The 16,077-nt window shown below is 38.0% G+C and overlaps 1 protein-coding gene across 4 annotated transcripts in view; it reads left to right on the top strand.

The window, feature by feature from the left end:
• Positions 1-16,077, top strand: part of LOC127799187 (protein MRG1-like) — a 106,406-nt gene that overhangs the window by 82,495 nt on the left and 7,834 nt on the right. For all 4 annotated transcript variants that reach the window (XR_008022557.1, XR_008022556.1, XM_052332968.1 and 1 more), the window contains one exon: positions 14,936-15,015. Coding sequence is in view for 2 of the 4 variants with exons in the window: in XM_052332968.1 (XP_052188928.1) it covers positions 14,936-15,015 (80 nt within the window). In the remaining 2 variants the exon portion in view is untranslated. The remainder of the gene's footprint in view (positions 1-14,935; positions 15,016-16,077) is intronic.

Genomic DNA, 16,077 nt, shown 5'->3' with positions numbered 1-16,077 from the left:
AAATTGAGAAAGGAACAATCTACATGATCTATATTCCTACTAGAGAACAATTGGCAGATATATTCACTAAGGGATTACAGAGATCTAGTTTTGAAGAGTTTATTTGCAAGTTGGACATGATCAACATCTATGATCCAACTTGAGGGGGAGTGTTGAAATCCAAAATGATTTGAAGAGGATTTGGGAGAGATTGTGGTCACAATATTTGGAAGGTTTAGGCTGATTATTTGGGGCTGATTTCTTGGGTTAAATCTTATGTTTCCATTTTTTGTTCACTATGTACATGATAAATAGGGACCAAGTATGTAAAGGCAGAGTAGACATATAGAATAAAAGTCCGATTTACTTTTCTCATTCTCTTCAAGAATCCTAAAACATATGAAGTATTAAAATATTGTTTCGACGATACTGTTCTAGCGTGATTGGGTCGGCCTTGGGCGGGGTCTTGATCGGTGACCACATCATTCACCTCTACTTGAGAAGAATTCGTCCTTGAATTATGATCCGAGTATGACAAGTCAACATCTGGCAAATATAAAGAAAGATCAACAACATTGAATGTTTTGAAAATACCCATATGATTAGGCAAATTCACAACATAAGCATTATCATTTATCTTCTTTGTAATCTTGTAAGGATTCTTTGGCTTGAACTTATTCTGCTTTCCTACTAGAACCCATTCATTCTTCAAGAATATCATGACTTCATCTCTAATCTCAAATACCTTGTGTTTCTTATGCTTGTCAGCTGTCGCCTTGTACTTTTTATTTGTGCAACATTTGCTTGACATCTTCCTGAACCGTTTGAACTTTTCTACTAAGAGAACATGAGCAAAGACATTCCTCCCCCTCTTAGCCCTATCTTCGTTGGCATGGGTCCAACCATCGCCATGTTTGTTACCCTCTGCCTCCATTGTATTATTACTGTTAGATTGAGGACGTTGAATCTTCCATCTTGAGCGCTTCTCTAATCTGGTAGATCTTATCATAGGTCCTTCTCTTCTCATCAGCTTTCTTGATTTTGACTCCTCAACAGCTTCCGAATTCATTCGTAGATTTTTCTTGCCTAGAGAAGCATTCTTTTGCAATTGTTTCGAATAGAGGCTTATTCCATAACTACCAGCAATCTCTCTATCACTTAAAATATTGATACTTGTATCCTCCTTTGGTCCAGGCACTTGATCAGCTATAGCAATAACTGCTACAACATTCTTAGTTTCAGAATCTAATTTCAAATTAATACCGAAAGCAGTTGCACTACCCGAGTTAATTAGCTTGAGAGATCTAACACCCCTATCCACAAAGAGACCCCTATGACCATCTTGCTTTTACAATTGCAAAGGTGAATATGTTCCTATTGCCTTTGATTCAACCATGCTAGAGCTTGAATAAACTATAGAAGGATTTGCTACCATGGCCTTTATCTCCTTTACAATTGCAAGCCGATCAAAAGAAACACCACCATCCTTGGATTGTGAAGCAATGCCTGAGCTCTCGAGATTGGAAAATACCCTAGTATGAGTCAATAAGGTTGGAGTTTCTGTCATTTTAGCAGCATAAACTAAACCTGAGTTTGCAAACGTTGAGGTTGCTGGGACAACATAATGTTTGAGATCAAGCTCCAAACTCATCGAAAAGCCATTCTTTAGTTTATACTCATCGTTTCCCCAATGGTTGTGTTGTTGCGCATTCCTCCTAACCCCTTTACAGCTAGGGTTGGCTATCATATGACCAAGATCATCCTCATCTTCGCTATCATCCATCATTGGTCTTCTAGGATTAATGAGGAAAAGATTAATAGCTGGTCTTCCCAGTTTAACCTAGTCGGCTTAATTCACACCATTAGTCCGGTTCTGATTATCCTTAACTCGTTGTAAAACACCCAATTAGTTACGGATTCGCTCCAATTGCTGCTCCATTGTACAAGTTATTTCCCGTTGTTCTTCAATTGCTCTCCAAACCGTGGGTAGACCCCAATCACTGTCACGAGGCTGGTTATTACCGTTACCTTCAAGATTAGCCATCTAATTGGTTGATGAACCGCTCTAATACCACCTGACGCAGCATATAACGTGTGTGTGAAAAAAAACACACCAAAATAAACACTTGAAAGAACAAACTTCAATGACCAAAGATTGGCTTTCAAGAAGACGTAAAAACAAGACTATTTTACTAAGAAAACCCAAATAGGTTGTTGAAATTTATATTGAGAAAACTTGATTATAACCCCTAATTCTAGGTATATTTATAGTGTTTGGTTAATCCAAATCCATCTAATATTTGTAACTAAAATTCAACTAGAATCCTAATAGAAATAAATCCTAAAGTAAGTCAACTAGAATCCTAATAAAAATAAAACCCTAATCAAACATGAAGTAGAATCCTAAAACATATGAAGTATTAAAATATTGTTCCGGCGATACTGTTCTGGCGTGATCAGGTCGGCCTTGGGCGGGGTCTTGATCGGTGACCGCATCACAACTAGACGAAGAGAAATGGTGAAAAAGTGCCAAAGTTACAAGTTGTGGAGAAAATTCGTTGCTCTCTGGATCCTAAGTTTGAGCATGTTGTCGTGGTGATTGAAGAGTCCAAAGATTTGAACACCATGACTATTGGACAAGTGAGTGGGTCTTTACAAGCCCACGAACAAAGATTGAATAAGGGAAAACAAGAGTCTATGAAGCATGTCCTACAGGCAAAATTCTCTCTTAAAAGAAAGGGAGAAGGACAAGAAAAATGAGGAGTTCATTAAGGTCGTGGACAAGGTCGAGGATGAGGCTGTGGAAGAGCACAAGGATCACACAGAAGTTGTGGTCCATCAGAAAATGAAGAAAAGGGCCTAAGTTTTTTTAGAGGCCGTGGATGTGGAAGAGGAAGAGGCTACTTTGGAAAAAGAGACAAGTCGCAGGTGGAATGTTATAATTGCCACAAGTATGGCCATTTTTATGCAGTGTCATAGTCCAACCAATGATGTAGAAGAGAAGGTTAATTTTATAGAGAAAAAAGGAAGAGACGGAGGAGTCCACCTTGTTATTAGTACTCAAGAAAGAAGAACGAGAAGACAACAGTACCTAGTACCTAGACAACGAAGCTAGCAATCACATGTGCAGAGAGAAGAAAATGTTTGTGATGCTTGATGAATATGTGGGAGGAGATATCCTCTTTGGAGATTCTTCCAAAATACAAATTAAAGGTAAAGGTACCGTACTAATTCGCTTAAGAAAAGATGGTCATAAACTTATTCCTGGTGTCTATTATGTTCCAAAATTAAAGAGAAATATTCTTCGTTTAGGACAATTCTTAGAAAAAGGCTATGAAATCCATATGAAAAAATGTGACCTTTGGTTAAGAGATCATAATGCTAATTTGCTTGCTAAGGTGTTTATGACAAGAAACGGAATGCTCCTATTGACACACTATATCGATTCACCAAGATGTCTCAAGGTTTTTGTGAAGAATTCATCTTAGCTTTGGCACATGAGATTTGGCCATTTGAATTTTGGAGGACTTAATTGGGAGACAAGAAGATGGTGATAGGTTAACCCTTTACTGATCATCTAGAGCAATTATGTGAAGCATGTCTTGTTAGCAAACAGGTTAGAAAGAGTTTTCCCAAGGAATCGTTTTCAAGATTAGTCAAACCACTCCAACTTGTGCATGCTGATATTTGTGGGCTCATCAGTCTGCCTTCACTTGGTAAAAGCATTTATTTCTTGCTCTTTATTGATGACTTTTGTAGGAAGTTGTCAGGACCCTAGCCCGAACTTGATGTTTCCTGTGAAGATAGAATTGGAATTGAGGGAGAAAATTGACAGAAAGTAGTGAGAAATTGAGAGAATAATAGGGAGAAAAGGCAAAAATGGGGGGAAATCTGACATAAAGTAAGGAGAAACCGAAAGAAATGGAGGAGAAAATAGACAAAATTGAGGAAGAACAGAGAGTTCAATAATCTTCTTGATAATTCATTCATAATCCCTTGATAATTCATTCATAATTCTTCCACTATCAGTAACTACTCCTAAATCACTTCCACTACCTTCTCACTACTCTATATCTGTTACTTAACTGTCCTTAGAACATAACTGTAAATAATAACTAAATAAAGATATAACAATTGAAATAAAAAATAACTTCCTAATTCTAGGGGTTGTGACAGAAGTCTTGGGTGTATTTTCGAAAAAGAAAATTTGAAGCTTTTGGGGTGTTCAAGAATTTTAAGTTCATGTTGAGAAAGAGTCTGGTATGAGGTTAAAGCTTTGCAAATTGATAAAGGGGGAGAATTTACTTCAACTAAGTTTAATACTTTTTGTGAGAAGCATGGCATTTGACGACCTTTGACCATGCCTAGGTCACCACAATAGAATGGTGTGACTGAAAGAAAAAACATGACAATTCTTAACATGGCTTGGAGCATCTTGAGAAGCAAAGGAATGCCTAAGGAGTTTTTGGGCAGAAGTAGTTTCGTGTGTTGTATATCTCTCTAATTGCTTTTTCACCACAAGCTTGAAAAATACCACACCCCAAGAAGCTTGGAGTGGTTAAAAGCCAAATGTTTTTCACTTGCATGTTCTTGGAAGTCTTGCTTATGCTCATGTACTCGAACAAGAGAGATCAAAGTTTGATGATAGGAGCGAACAATATGTTTTTATTAGCTATGATGCAAACTCCAAAGGCGATAAGTTGTACAACCCAAATAATGGAAAAGTGGTTATTAGTAGAGATGTAGAGTTTGATGAAGAAGTGGCTTGCAATTGGGAAAGTGAAAAAGAAGAATCTCGTGACATCTTTCCTTCCATGATGAAGAGGACAATGATGAGATTTCATCTGAAGGCGCTAATCCACCATTGATGCCTACTATGCAAGAAGGAATTAGAGAACAAGTGGAGCTTGCGACTCCAACATTGAGAATGTTATCTAGTTTGTCTCAAGTAAGCCCTAGGAGTCAGTGAAGCAAGTCAATGTGTAAAGTAGTTGTTTTAGTTAGGCAGTTATCTTCCAACGGTAATAATGTATTGGGGGATAAAACCGGTAATATCTAACTCGGTAATTGTATAGATGAGTCCACCCTTATGTCTATAAATAAGAGGGTAGAGGTTAGTCGTTTGTACGCATGATTAGACGAGTGCATTATGTTGTGAGAGGAAAAACTAGAAAAGTGGTAGTTCTTTGTAATCTCATGAGATCAAGATTGTACTCATGTGTGTAAGGCTTGTACTGATTCATTCTAATCAAAGAAATGCTGCTCTTGAGGGGTTTGAAGGCTGGATGTAGGATCATTCCATTGAATGATCTGAATCAGGATAATCTTGTTATCTCGTGTGGTTTGGTTTATGATTTCTGAACTTATTCATTTCTATTTTGTTTGTTATTGATTGATTCTATCTATCTGTGTGTTCGCGTGTGTGTTTCCAATCCAAACTAAGTGCAATTTCAGTGCTCCCAAGTTTAACAACTTGGTATCAGAGCACGATTTCTAGATCAAGAAAAGCTAAGAATCGATTAGTCATATCCCAGACACTAAAATGGCTTTGAATGCGTCTGCCACTAGGTATGATATATAAAAATTTGGTGGTCAGAATGATTTTGGGTTATGGAAGATGAAAATGAGGGCTTTACTAGGGGATCTTGGACTAGAAGAAGCACTAGAAGGGGAAACCAAAATGCTTGCCACTTATTTTATAGAAAAGAAGAAAGAAATTGGTAAGAAAGCTTTTAATACTTTGATATTAAGTCTTGGTGATAAGATGCTGCAAGAAGTGTCAAAAATGAAGTCAACAGCAAAACTTTGGCTTAAACTAGTGTGTCTTTACATGACCAAATCATGGCTTAAACTAGTGTGTCTTTACATGACCAAATCATTGTCTGGTAGGCTGTATCTAAAAGCTAAGTTTTTCACATTTAAGATGAATGAAGGGTAAAGGCTGCAAGATCACATAGACGATTTCAATAAGCTATGTTTAGACCTTGAAAATATTAAAGTCAAATATGATGATGAAGAGAAGGCCTTAGTATTATTGCATTCCTTACCAAAATCATATGAAACTTTTGTGGACATCTAGAAACATGGTATGGATACCCAACACTAGATGATGTGATAGGATCCTTAAATTGAAAAGAGTTGTAGCAAAAGGTAGAGGGAAAGAACACAGCTGGTGATGTTCTTTCAGTTAAATCAAGACCCGATAGGAGAGACCCTAGATAAAGGGGGAGATCTAGGTCTAGATCTAAGAATGGCAGAAAAATTATAAAATGCTATCATTGTCATGAGGAGGGGCATATTAAAAAGAATTTCCCTAAGAGAAAGAAAGAATTTCTAGAAAGAAATAATTCTGAAATCTCCTCATCCATTTGTGAGTTTGATTATGACAGTGTTGGTGCCCTAGTTGTGTCTAAAAAAGCTGATGGAGAGGTAGAGATTCTAGATTCAAGTTGTTCTTTTCATATGTCACCACATAGGCATTAGTTCTTGAATTTTAAAGACATGAGTGGTGGTAAGGTTTTGTGTTCCACCTCTCTTTTTTGAAGAAGTTAGTGGGGACACAACCGGTGAGTCCTACATTGCCCCTACTTCCTAAGGAGACTAATAAATCTATGGAGCCAGAAGCCATATTGGATAGGTGTGTGGTGTACAAACACAGAGCACCACTCATACAGGTATTAGTGAAGTGGGAAAATCTCCAAGTAGACAACAGTACCTGGGAGTACTTGCCTGACATACTCAAATAGTTTCCTCAATCGGCGAGCCTCCTCAACATTTCTTGAGAACAAGAAATTTGTAAGGCCGGGGGGGGGATTGTCATGTGATTTTTAGTTTTGTAGTTATATGATTCTGTTACATATAGGGGTGGTAGTCACGTGCAAGTAGTTATTGTCACGACCTGCTAGTTAATTAGGGGCGATTGTAGTATTTTTGTTTAGTTGCAGTATTTTTATAGTTATATTCTATGAGTAATTGGGTATTATTTACAACTAATTTACAGTTATGAAAAGTGGGGAGGTAGTGGAGTGATTTAGGAACAGTTATTGGTAGTAGAGGATATGGTCAAAACCCTAGTCCTAACTAATGTTTTCTTTGGAGGCAGAACTGGAAATTGAGAGAGAAATAGCAATAATTGAGGGGGAAATAGAGTTTCAAGGAGAACAAACTGAAATGGGGGAGGAGAAATGATAGAAATGAGGAGGAAATCAGAGAGAACAATAGGGGGAAAATTGAGGGAGAACAGAGAGACTTTAATAAATTCTTGGTAACTCATAACATTGATTTGCATTGTGGGGTTACAGGTTTATATAGAAAGCTAACCAACAGTTATTTGTGTCAGTTATCATATCCTTCACTTCTAATAACTACTCTTAAATCACTCCACTACCTCTCCACTTTCCATAGGTTGTAAATTATTGTAAATAATACTCAATTATTCCTAGAGTATAACTGTAAAAATACTACAACCGCCCTTAATTAACTAGTAGGTCATGACAGTTATAACAATAGAAGGGTGTAGAAACTGAGTAGTTATAACAGTAGAAAGGTGTAGAAGTTGCCATTGGCTAGAATCCTTTCCCAATTTTGTCAATATATAACCCCATGGATCCTCTCGGATTGGGGCATCGAGGAATTAATGAGAACACTTTCTCTTCCTCTTTACTAATCTCTCTTCTCTCTCCCTACTTCTTCTCTAAACTCTCGCTCTCTATATTTTCTTTGTCCTGCTTCTCTGTTGCCTTCCTAATTCTCACCAAATTAGGGAGAACTCATTGTCAGGCTATAGCCTTGACACCCACTGCCAAGCTTCTCCTTTATAAAATGTCTGTTAATCTCTATATGCTTAGTTTGATCATGTTGGACTAGATTATGGACAGTGTTGATGGCTGACTTGTTATCATAATACAACTTCATAAGTCTGTGAGAAAATAATTATGAGAGAAAAATCTAAGAGATTAGCCTCTCTTAGCTTGTTATTTATAATAGGCATAATGGGCTTTAAACACCTACGGGCTTAATCTAATTACAAATAAAACACACACACAAAATAATTACAATATATACAATTATACTAATAATTCTAACACTCCCCCCTCAAGCTAGAGCATAGATATCATATGCACCAAGTTTGTTACAAATATATTCCACTCGATGACCTTTTAGAGACTTGGTGAAGATATATGCAAGTTGATCATTGGAGTTAACAAACTCTGTAATAATAACACATTCAACCAGCTTTTCTCTAATAAAGTGACAGTCGATTTCAATATGCTTAGACCGCTCATGGAACACTAGATTGGAAGCAATGTGTAAGGCAATCTGATTATCACAAACAAGCTTCATAGGAGACACTTCACAAAATTTGAGTTCCTGCTAGAGTTGTTTCAGCCATATGAGCTCACAAGTTGCATTAGTCATAGCCCGATACCCTATCTTTGCACTAGATTTAGCTACTACATTCTGTTTCTTACTTTTCCAAGAAACCAGATTTCCTCCCACAAGAACACAATACCCAGAGGTTGACCAACAATCAGAAGGAGATCATGTCCAATCTGCATCTACATAACAACAAATATCTATGTGTCCCTTATCCTCATAAAGTAGCCCTTTACCTGTCACTCTTTTGATATACCTCAGAATCCAGATAACAGTATTCCAGTGAGAATCACATAAAGAACTAAGGAACTAACTAACTACACTCATAGCAAAAGCAATGTCGAGACGAGTAACTATGAGATAGTTCAACTTGCCTACCAATCTCCTATACCTTCCAGGATCTGAATAAAGCTTCCCCTATCCTGGCAAGAGTCAGACATTCGGATCCATTGGGGTGTCAACTAACTTGCAGTTCATCATACTAGTTTCTTTTAAGATGTCAAGGGCATACTTCCTCTGAGAAATTGAGATACCATCTCCTGATCAAGCAATTTTGATACCCAAGAAATACCGAAGTCGGCCTAGGTCTTTGATCTGAAAGTGTTGATGTAGATGTTCCTTCAGCTTCTGTATTCAACTTGATCACTCCCTGTGATAACAATGTCATTTACATAAACAACAAGGTAGATACATAAGGAAGAAGAATGACGATAGAAAACCGAATGATCAGCTTCACTTCGAGTGAGACTAAAGGCTTGAACCACAGTGTTGAACCTGTCAAACCACGCCCGTGAAGATTGTTTCAGACCATAGAGAGACTTATTGAGTTTGCAGACTACATTAAACTCCCCCTGAGCAACAAAACCAGGTGGTTGCTTCATATATACCTCTTCTTGCAAATAACCATGAAGAAAGGCATTTTTAATATCGAGCTGATAGAGTGGCCAACGACGTGTGAGAGACAGAGAGAGAAAGAGGCGAACAGAGGCCATTTTCGCAACAAGAGAGAAGGTATCTTTGTAATCCAGCCCATAGATAAAGCCTTTGGCAACCAAGCGGGCCTTAAGACGTTCCGAGTGCGATTTTGTTCACCCCCTTTAACGGGGGTCCTTCCTGGTGGTAAAGGCACCAAATCCCAAGTACCATTTGAATGTAAGGCGTTAATCTCATCTAACATAGCCTGGCGCCAATCAGGATGGGACAGAGCTTCACCCGTGGTTTTAGGAATAGAAACAGAGAAAAGACTCGAAACGAAGGCACTATAAGAAGGAGACAAACGGTCATCGCATAAAAAGTTATAAATAGGATGGGGATTACGAGTAGACCATGTACCTTTGCGAAGAGCAATAGGGAGATTGTCGGGCTCAAGATCCGAGGTAGGAGGGACCATAGACGAGAGAGCGAGTCAGGAGAGTCCTGGGCTGGAGGAATGCTGGCGTCGGCAGCGGGATGAGACGACGGTGATATGTAAGAAGTAGAGGAGTCGTGGATGGCGGACCGAAAAATGGTAGGGTAGGCACCACAGAGGAGGAGACAGACGGACCCAATGAGAACAGTGGAAGAAATAAAAAGGAACATGCAAAACCTGGTGAAGACTCTGTGAATCAGACTGAGCAACTGAAAAGAAAGACTGTTGTTCAAAGAATGTGATATCAGCAGACATAAGATAGCGGTTCAGCTCAAGAGAGTAACACTTATAGCCTTTCTGCAACCGAGAATAGCCAAGAAAGATACACTTGAGAGATTTTGCAGCAACCTTATCCTCTCCAGGTGAGAAAGAATCCACAAAATAGATAAATCCAAAAACACGAAAAGAACTAGGCACAGCAAGATGATAGTGGAGAAGATATGGGGAAGCAACACTGGTGCAAGCTACCGGCGAACTAGGCACAGCAAGATGATAGTGACCCTGTGACTCACGCCCAACGCCAATCGTCTGCCTTGTACCTTGGTCCTGAACACAAATAGAGGTAGGAGTAAAGATAACAAAACAGTTAAGGGTTTTGGTGAGTTAGCTAATTGAAATCAAATTAAAATGACTATTAAGAACATATAAAACAGAATTTAATGAGAAATACAAGGTGGGTGTGATTTGGCCAATCCTTTAACTGCAATTTTGGTACCATCTGCCAGGGTAACAATAGGCAAGGTATCAGAATAGGTAAGTGAGGAGAAAATAAGTTCATTACCACACATATGGTCAGTGGCGCCAGAATTTATAATCCAAGGACCAACAGATGAGCCTTAAGCAACACAAGCAACGGGATTACCAAGATGAGACTGTTGGGTGGCCTGGAACTTCAAGAAGGCATCATACTCAGTTGCAGACATTGGTACCAATTGCGAACTTATTTGAGATTGAGCAGGACTAGGATCGCTCTGAAATACATAAGCTGCACTGGTAGATGATGCAGGTGGAGTAGCTGGCTGACCATGTTTCTTCCAGCATTTGTCCTCAAGATGACCCAGTTTCTTACAAAAGGTACACTCTGGACGAGGGCGACTATTATTGCATCCTCTGTTTCCTCCTAAGGTGGAAGCTTGAGACACAAGAGCTGAAGATTTGGCTAAAGGAACAACATGAGAAGAAAAAAGACATACCATGCGCACCTGTCATATTCAACAACCTTTTAAAAGAGTCATTCATGGTAGGACTAGCGGAGTTGGTCAAGATTTGATGCCTGATAGCGTCAAACTCTGGTTTAGGCCGGAGAGAGCAATAACCATAAAAAACTTATTTCATTGAACAATCTATTCGGTGCAGGTTGTAGTAAGAGGAAGAAGAGCGTCAAATTCTTTCATGAGAGCCTGAACCTGCCCCAGATAAGATTCCATGGACGACTCCTGCTTGAGATTCTTGATATTGGAGACCACAGTGTACAAACGTTGGATGTTGTTTGTATAACACTCTTCAGCTTCCTTCCACACATCAACACAAGTTTCAAATGGGCGAAAGAGCTACATGATGGACGAATCAATAGACTGTCACAGGAGGTTACATAACTAGGCATCAACTTGTTCCCATCTAGCCCGATTAGCTTCTGGCACACTTTCAGCCCTTGTGGTAAGATGATCCGCTTGGCCTTGGCCTTGCCCTTTGAACCACATTTTGACAGAGGCTGCCCATGAGAGATAATTGACAAACTCTATCAACTTGACAGTGGTAATATTGGTTGTCCCAAGATTGGAGATAGTAAATGATTGAGAGTTAGCAGGGGCAATAGATCCCAGAGCGAGAATAGCACCGGCAGAAACCGCGTCACTGAGATCAAACATCGCAAGAACTTTGACACCAGAAATAGCTTAGAGGGGTCGTCGGAGATCAAATCTGAAGAAGCTGGAGAGAAGTGACCGGTGGACTCACTATCACCCGCCGGCACGTGGAGGCGAAGGCAGCGCGTGGGGGCACATGGGTGGTCCATCGGCGGCGGGTCTGTGGCGGTCAGCCGATCTGATGGCGACAAACCCTAGGGTGGTGGCGGTGTTTGCAAGTGATGGTCGGACAGTGGTGTTCTAGCATGGGCAGTGACGATGACGATTAGGGTTTGAATGTCATTGGAAAAAGACACACAACAACGGCTAGGTTTTTTCTCACCAATGACTCTGATACCATGTAAAAAAATAATTATGAGAGAAAAACTTAAGAGATTAGTCTCTCTTACCTTGTTATTTATAATAGGCATAACGGGGCTTAAACACTTACGAGCTTAACCTATGGGCTTAATAATCTAATTACAAATAAAACACACATACAATAATTACAATATATACAATTATACTAATAATTCTAACAAGGTCCACTTCGTTTAATCCTCACATCATCTAGGATTATTTTTAGCCATAACAACTCACAAATTCCATGAGCCATGGCCCTGAATTCGGCGTCAGCACTCAATCTATCAACCACGGACTGCTTCTTACACCTCCATGTCACAATAACATGTAGTAGACCTTCTATCAATGGACGATCCTGCATTGTTTGCATCTATATAAAATTCCAGGGTTAGCTGGTTAGCTTACCGCCTTTTTGGAATAGCAATCATCTCCCAAGTGTAGCTTCGAGATATTAAAGTATTCTCTCAATGGCTTGTAGATGCTTCTTCTTGGGATCATGCATAAACTGACTTACTACGCTGATAGCAAAGGCTATATCTAGCCTTATGTGTGATAGATAAATTATTTTCCCAACCAGTCTCTAGTAGTTCCCTTTATACACAACACTACTGGTTTTTTCTTTGCCTAATCTATGATGCTGTTCAATAGGAACATTTGTTAATTTAGGAGTTGTTATTTTTATAGTTGTTGAATTATTTACAGTTAATTTACATTTTAGGGTTAATTTGCAGTTATTGGGGAGTGAGGAAGTAGCGGATTAGTGGTAACCTATTATAAAAAGAACCTGGATAGCTTTTATATATTAAGCAATGCTAGATTACTGAAATTATCAAGTAAATTGTAGAAGTTATTCTCTCATTTTCTCCCTACAACTCTCTGCTTCTCTCTCTCATTCTCTCGACTCTCTCTCTAAATTCTCTCCTCTCTCTCTTCCTTTCTTTTTCTTCCTGTTTGTCACTTGAATTCCTAGATTAAAACTGCATGATCTTGACAACTTGGTATCAGAGTAGCAGTTCCTAGCTGTGATCTAGGAACCTAGCAGTTGAATTCAATCAGTCTGTAAAGGCAGAATCAGGCGGTTATTTGTTGGTGTTGGAGTTAAGTTCGATAAATGGAAACTGAGGAAATGGCAGAAGGTACCCGAATGAAGCAACTAGAGGCTCAAGTCAGTCAGGTTAACTCCTTGGTGACAAGTTTGCAGATTGGAATGTAGGCACTAGAGGCTGGGGCAAGCAAAAGCTAGGAAGGAATGCAGGCATTGGAAAATAAGCTGGATGCCTCGATGGAGGGTTTGATTAGGAGGATGGATGGTTTCCTGCAAATGTTTTCTAAGATCCCTCAACTAAGCCTGCTGGAGGACTTTCCACCGAAGGAGCATGGAGATCCTATCTTAAGAAGGTAATGGCTCAAGTCTTAATGAACTTGGAAATTCTGCAATAGTGGTCGAAAACATGAATGGCAGGGAAATTATGGCTGAAAGGATGAATGAGAAAAAGGCAGAAAATAACTCAGTCAATAATTCCTATACTTATAGTATGGTGCCAATGCCAAAATTGGATATTCCTATGTTTGATGGCAAAAATCCTAGATAATGGGTAAGGAGATGCCAAATTTTTTTCCTATTTTACAACATATGGGATTCTCAGAAGGTTAATCTAGCTTCAGCCTACTTGAACGATGTAGTGTATGCATGGTATCAAGGTTGGGCTAGGCTTAGAGGAGAGTGTGTTTGTCAAGAATGTATGGATGAATTTTGTGAGAGATTTGGGGACAAGAATATGACAGACATAATAGGGGAAGTCAACAAGTTGAAACAGGTTGGAACAGTTTTAGAATATCAGTCCAAGTTTGAAGAACTTAAAGCACTAATGATCATTAATAACCCTTCTCTCTCTCAGGCCTATTTTGTTTCAAGTTTTATAAGTGGCCTTAGTGAAGAACTTAGGCCAACCGTGAAAATACTGCAACCTACAATAGTTAGCAGGCAGCAGAGAAGGCGAAATTTCAAGAGCTGACAGTAGAAACCACAGTCAAGAAACATAGGACTCCGTTTACAGGAATTGGGCCTAGCAGTAACCATACTTCAACCTATACTGGAAATGTAGAACCATACTTATAGAACCTCCACTAGACTATTTATTTCGTTTTTTTTTTTTTTTCCTATTTAGGATTCTACTAACCAAAGGAAACAAAAAGATATTAGAAGAAATCAAGAGAAATTAGGAAAAAAATTAAAATAGGAATCCTAGTTAGAATAGATTTTATCCTGAAAAAAATTAATTCTTTTCTATCTAGGATAGAAAAGAATTAATTTTTTTCCTAATTTCTCTTGATTTCTTTTTGTTTCCTTTGGTTAGTAGAATCCTAATTCGATTGGATTTAGGAATCCTAGTTAGAATAGATTTTTATCTATTAATTGTCTATAACTAGTCTTTTAGATTGTAATTGAAGGTAGCTCTGATTATCAACATTGATTAATGATATTAGTTTGAGTAGTCTGGATTACACGTGTTTTGGTTTCTGGTTCTGCATCATAAGGCCATAGATAGAAATGATAGGAGAGCTAGAACTCTTGTAACTTGCCCCAGATAGTGGGATTATGCCTTGTTATGTTGTTTTTGGTAAGTGACAGGATTAGATGGATAAATAAGTGCTTTTTGACTCTATGTACTAAACAATAGTAAGTGCAAGTTGCCATTATATCAATGATTTAGCAGATTGTGTGCCTTATTGGGTAAAGAAATGGTTGTATCATTTAGGCTTGGTTTTTTTACTCTGTTTCTACTCCACGAATTGTTTTTGCTTTTATCATTTTTGTGCATTTCAAAATGACCAGAATGTCTGCTTTTTTGGCATTTATGATGTATTTAATTTCTCATGTCTACATGTGTTACTATGAAGGTTTGTATTTTAATGTAATCTCCAAATATTTGTATATTTGATTAACATGAACAATCTATTGCAGCTTGTAAAACTTCCTCGCAGTCCTAATGTCAGCGATATATTAAAAAAGTATCTTGATTACAAGTTGAAGAATGATGGCATGTAAGTTTATTTTGTATTGATTCTATCAATTTTAAACTTTATTAGGCACAGATCTGCATGCTATTTTTAGGTGCACTGTTCAGTGTTGATGTCCTCTTTAGAAACTGTTGTTTTAAGAATGTGTTGGAAGAAGAGGAGACATTCATTCCTGTAAACCCTCTTCTCATTCAGAAGGAATTGTTTAATTATCTGTGTAGGAATTGGTAGATACAAATTGCTAAATTTGTTCCTTTGATTTGCATGGAACTGTAACATGTCATTCCAGAAGGGCCTCATCATCTTTGTGATTCTTTGCGCTGCAGTGTTCCCATTTCTTCTTTTGAAGAACCAAAAGATGACTATCCTAAAATTTTGATGGCGACTTATATGAGAAATGTTCAGGGAGTTGCAAATTAAAATGGAATTTTAGAAACACAATTGTCATGACGTTACTATTTTCAATGCACCTAAAGCTTATTTCTTAAAATTAATGTGTAATTATCCCAATTTTGTCTTATCTAAATTTGTATTTCCATCTGCCCTTAAAAGTATCTTAATGTTTTATCTTACTATTCTTAATAACCCTCTTTTATGGATCTCCTATTTAGTTTTAAATCACCTTTTCCCCCATATTCAACAATTTTTCTTTTAATCATCAAAACATGTTCATTTTCCATAATATATACCATACTATTCTTATGCTAGAAATTATGTTTCGAACCACTGAGGGGCTGTTTGAATTTCTTGCGAATTTTCATGCATTTTTGTCAATTTTTTCAAAAAAATAAATACTGAACATAATTTTTGATAAAATGTTATGTTTTTTATATGTTCTTTAAATATATGTAAAAAGTTATTTAATATGGGAACACTTTTGACTTAAAAATATTTGATTTTATTCTCCTCTCCTTCAGCCGACAAACCCTGGATCGTTGGCTATTCTTCTTTTTCCTTTTTCTTCTTTTCCAGTGTTGGGGAGGGTTTCTCAAACCCTTGACCACAAAAAAAAAAAAAAAAAAATCAGAAGAAGAAGAGAGAAACAACCAGCTCCAGAGTTAGGGTTCAGCCCTCTCCACTATTGCT

Source organism: Diospyros lotus, chromosome 4 (assembly GCF_014633365.1).
Source record: "Diospyros lotus cultivar Yz01 chromosome 4, ASM1463336v1, whole genome shotgun sequence".
NCBI classification, from domain to species: Eukaryota; Viridiplantae; Streptophyta; class Magnoliopsida; order Ericales; family Ebenaceae; genus Diospyros; species Diospyros lotus.
Note: the sequence above shows the minus strand (reverse complement) of the source record. Positions and strands in the feature narration are given on the sequence as shown.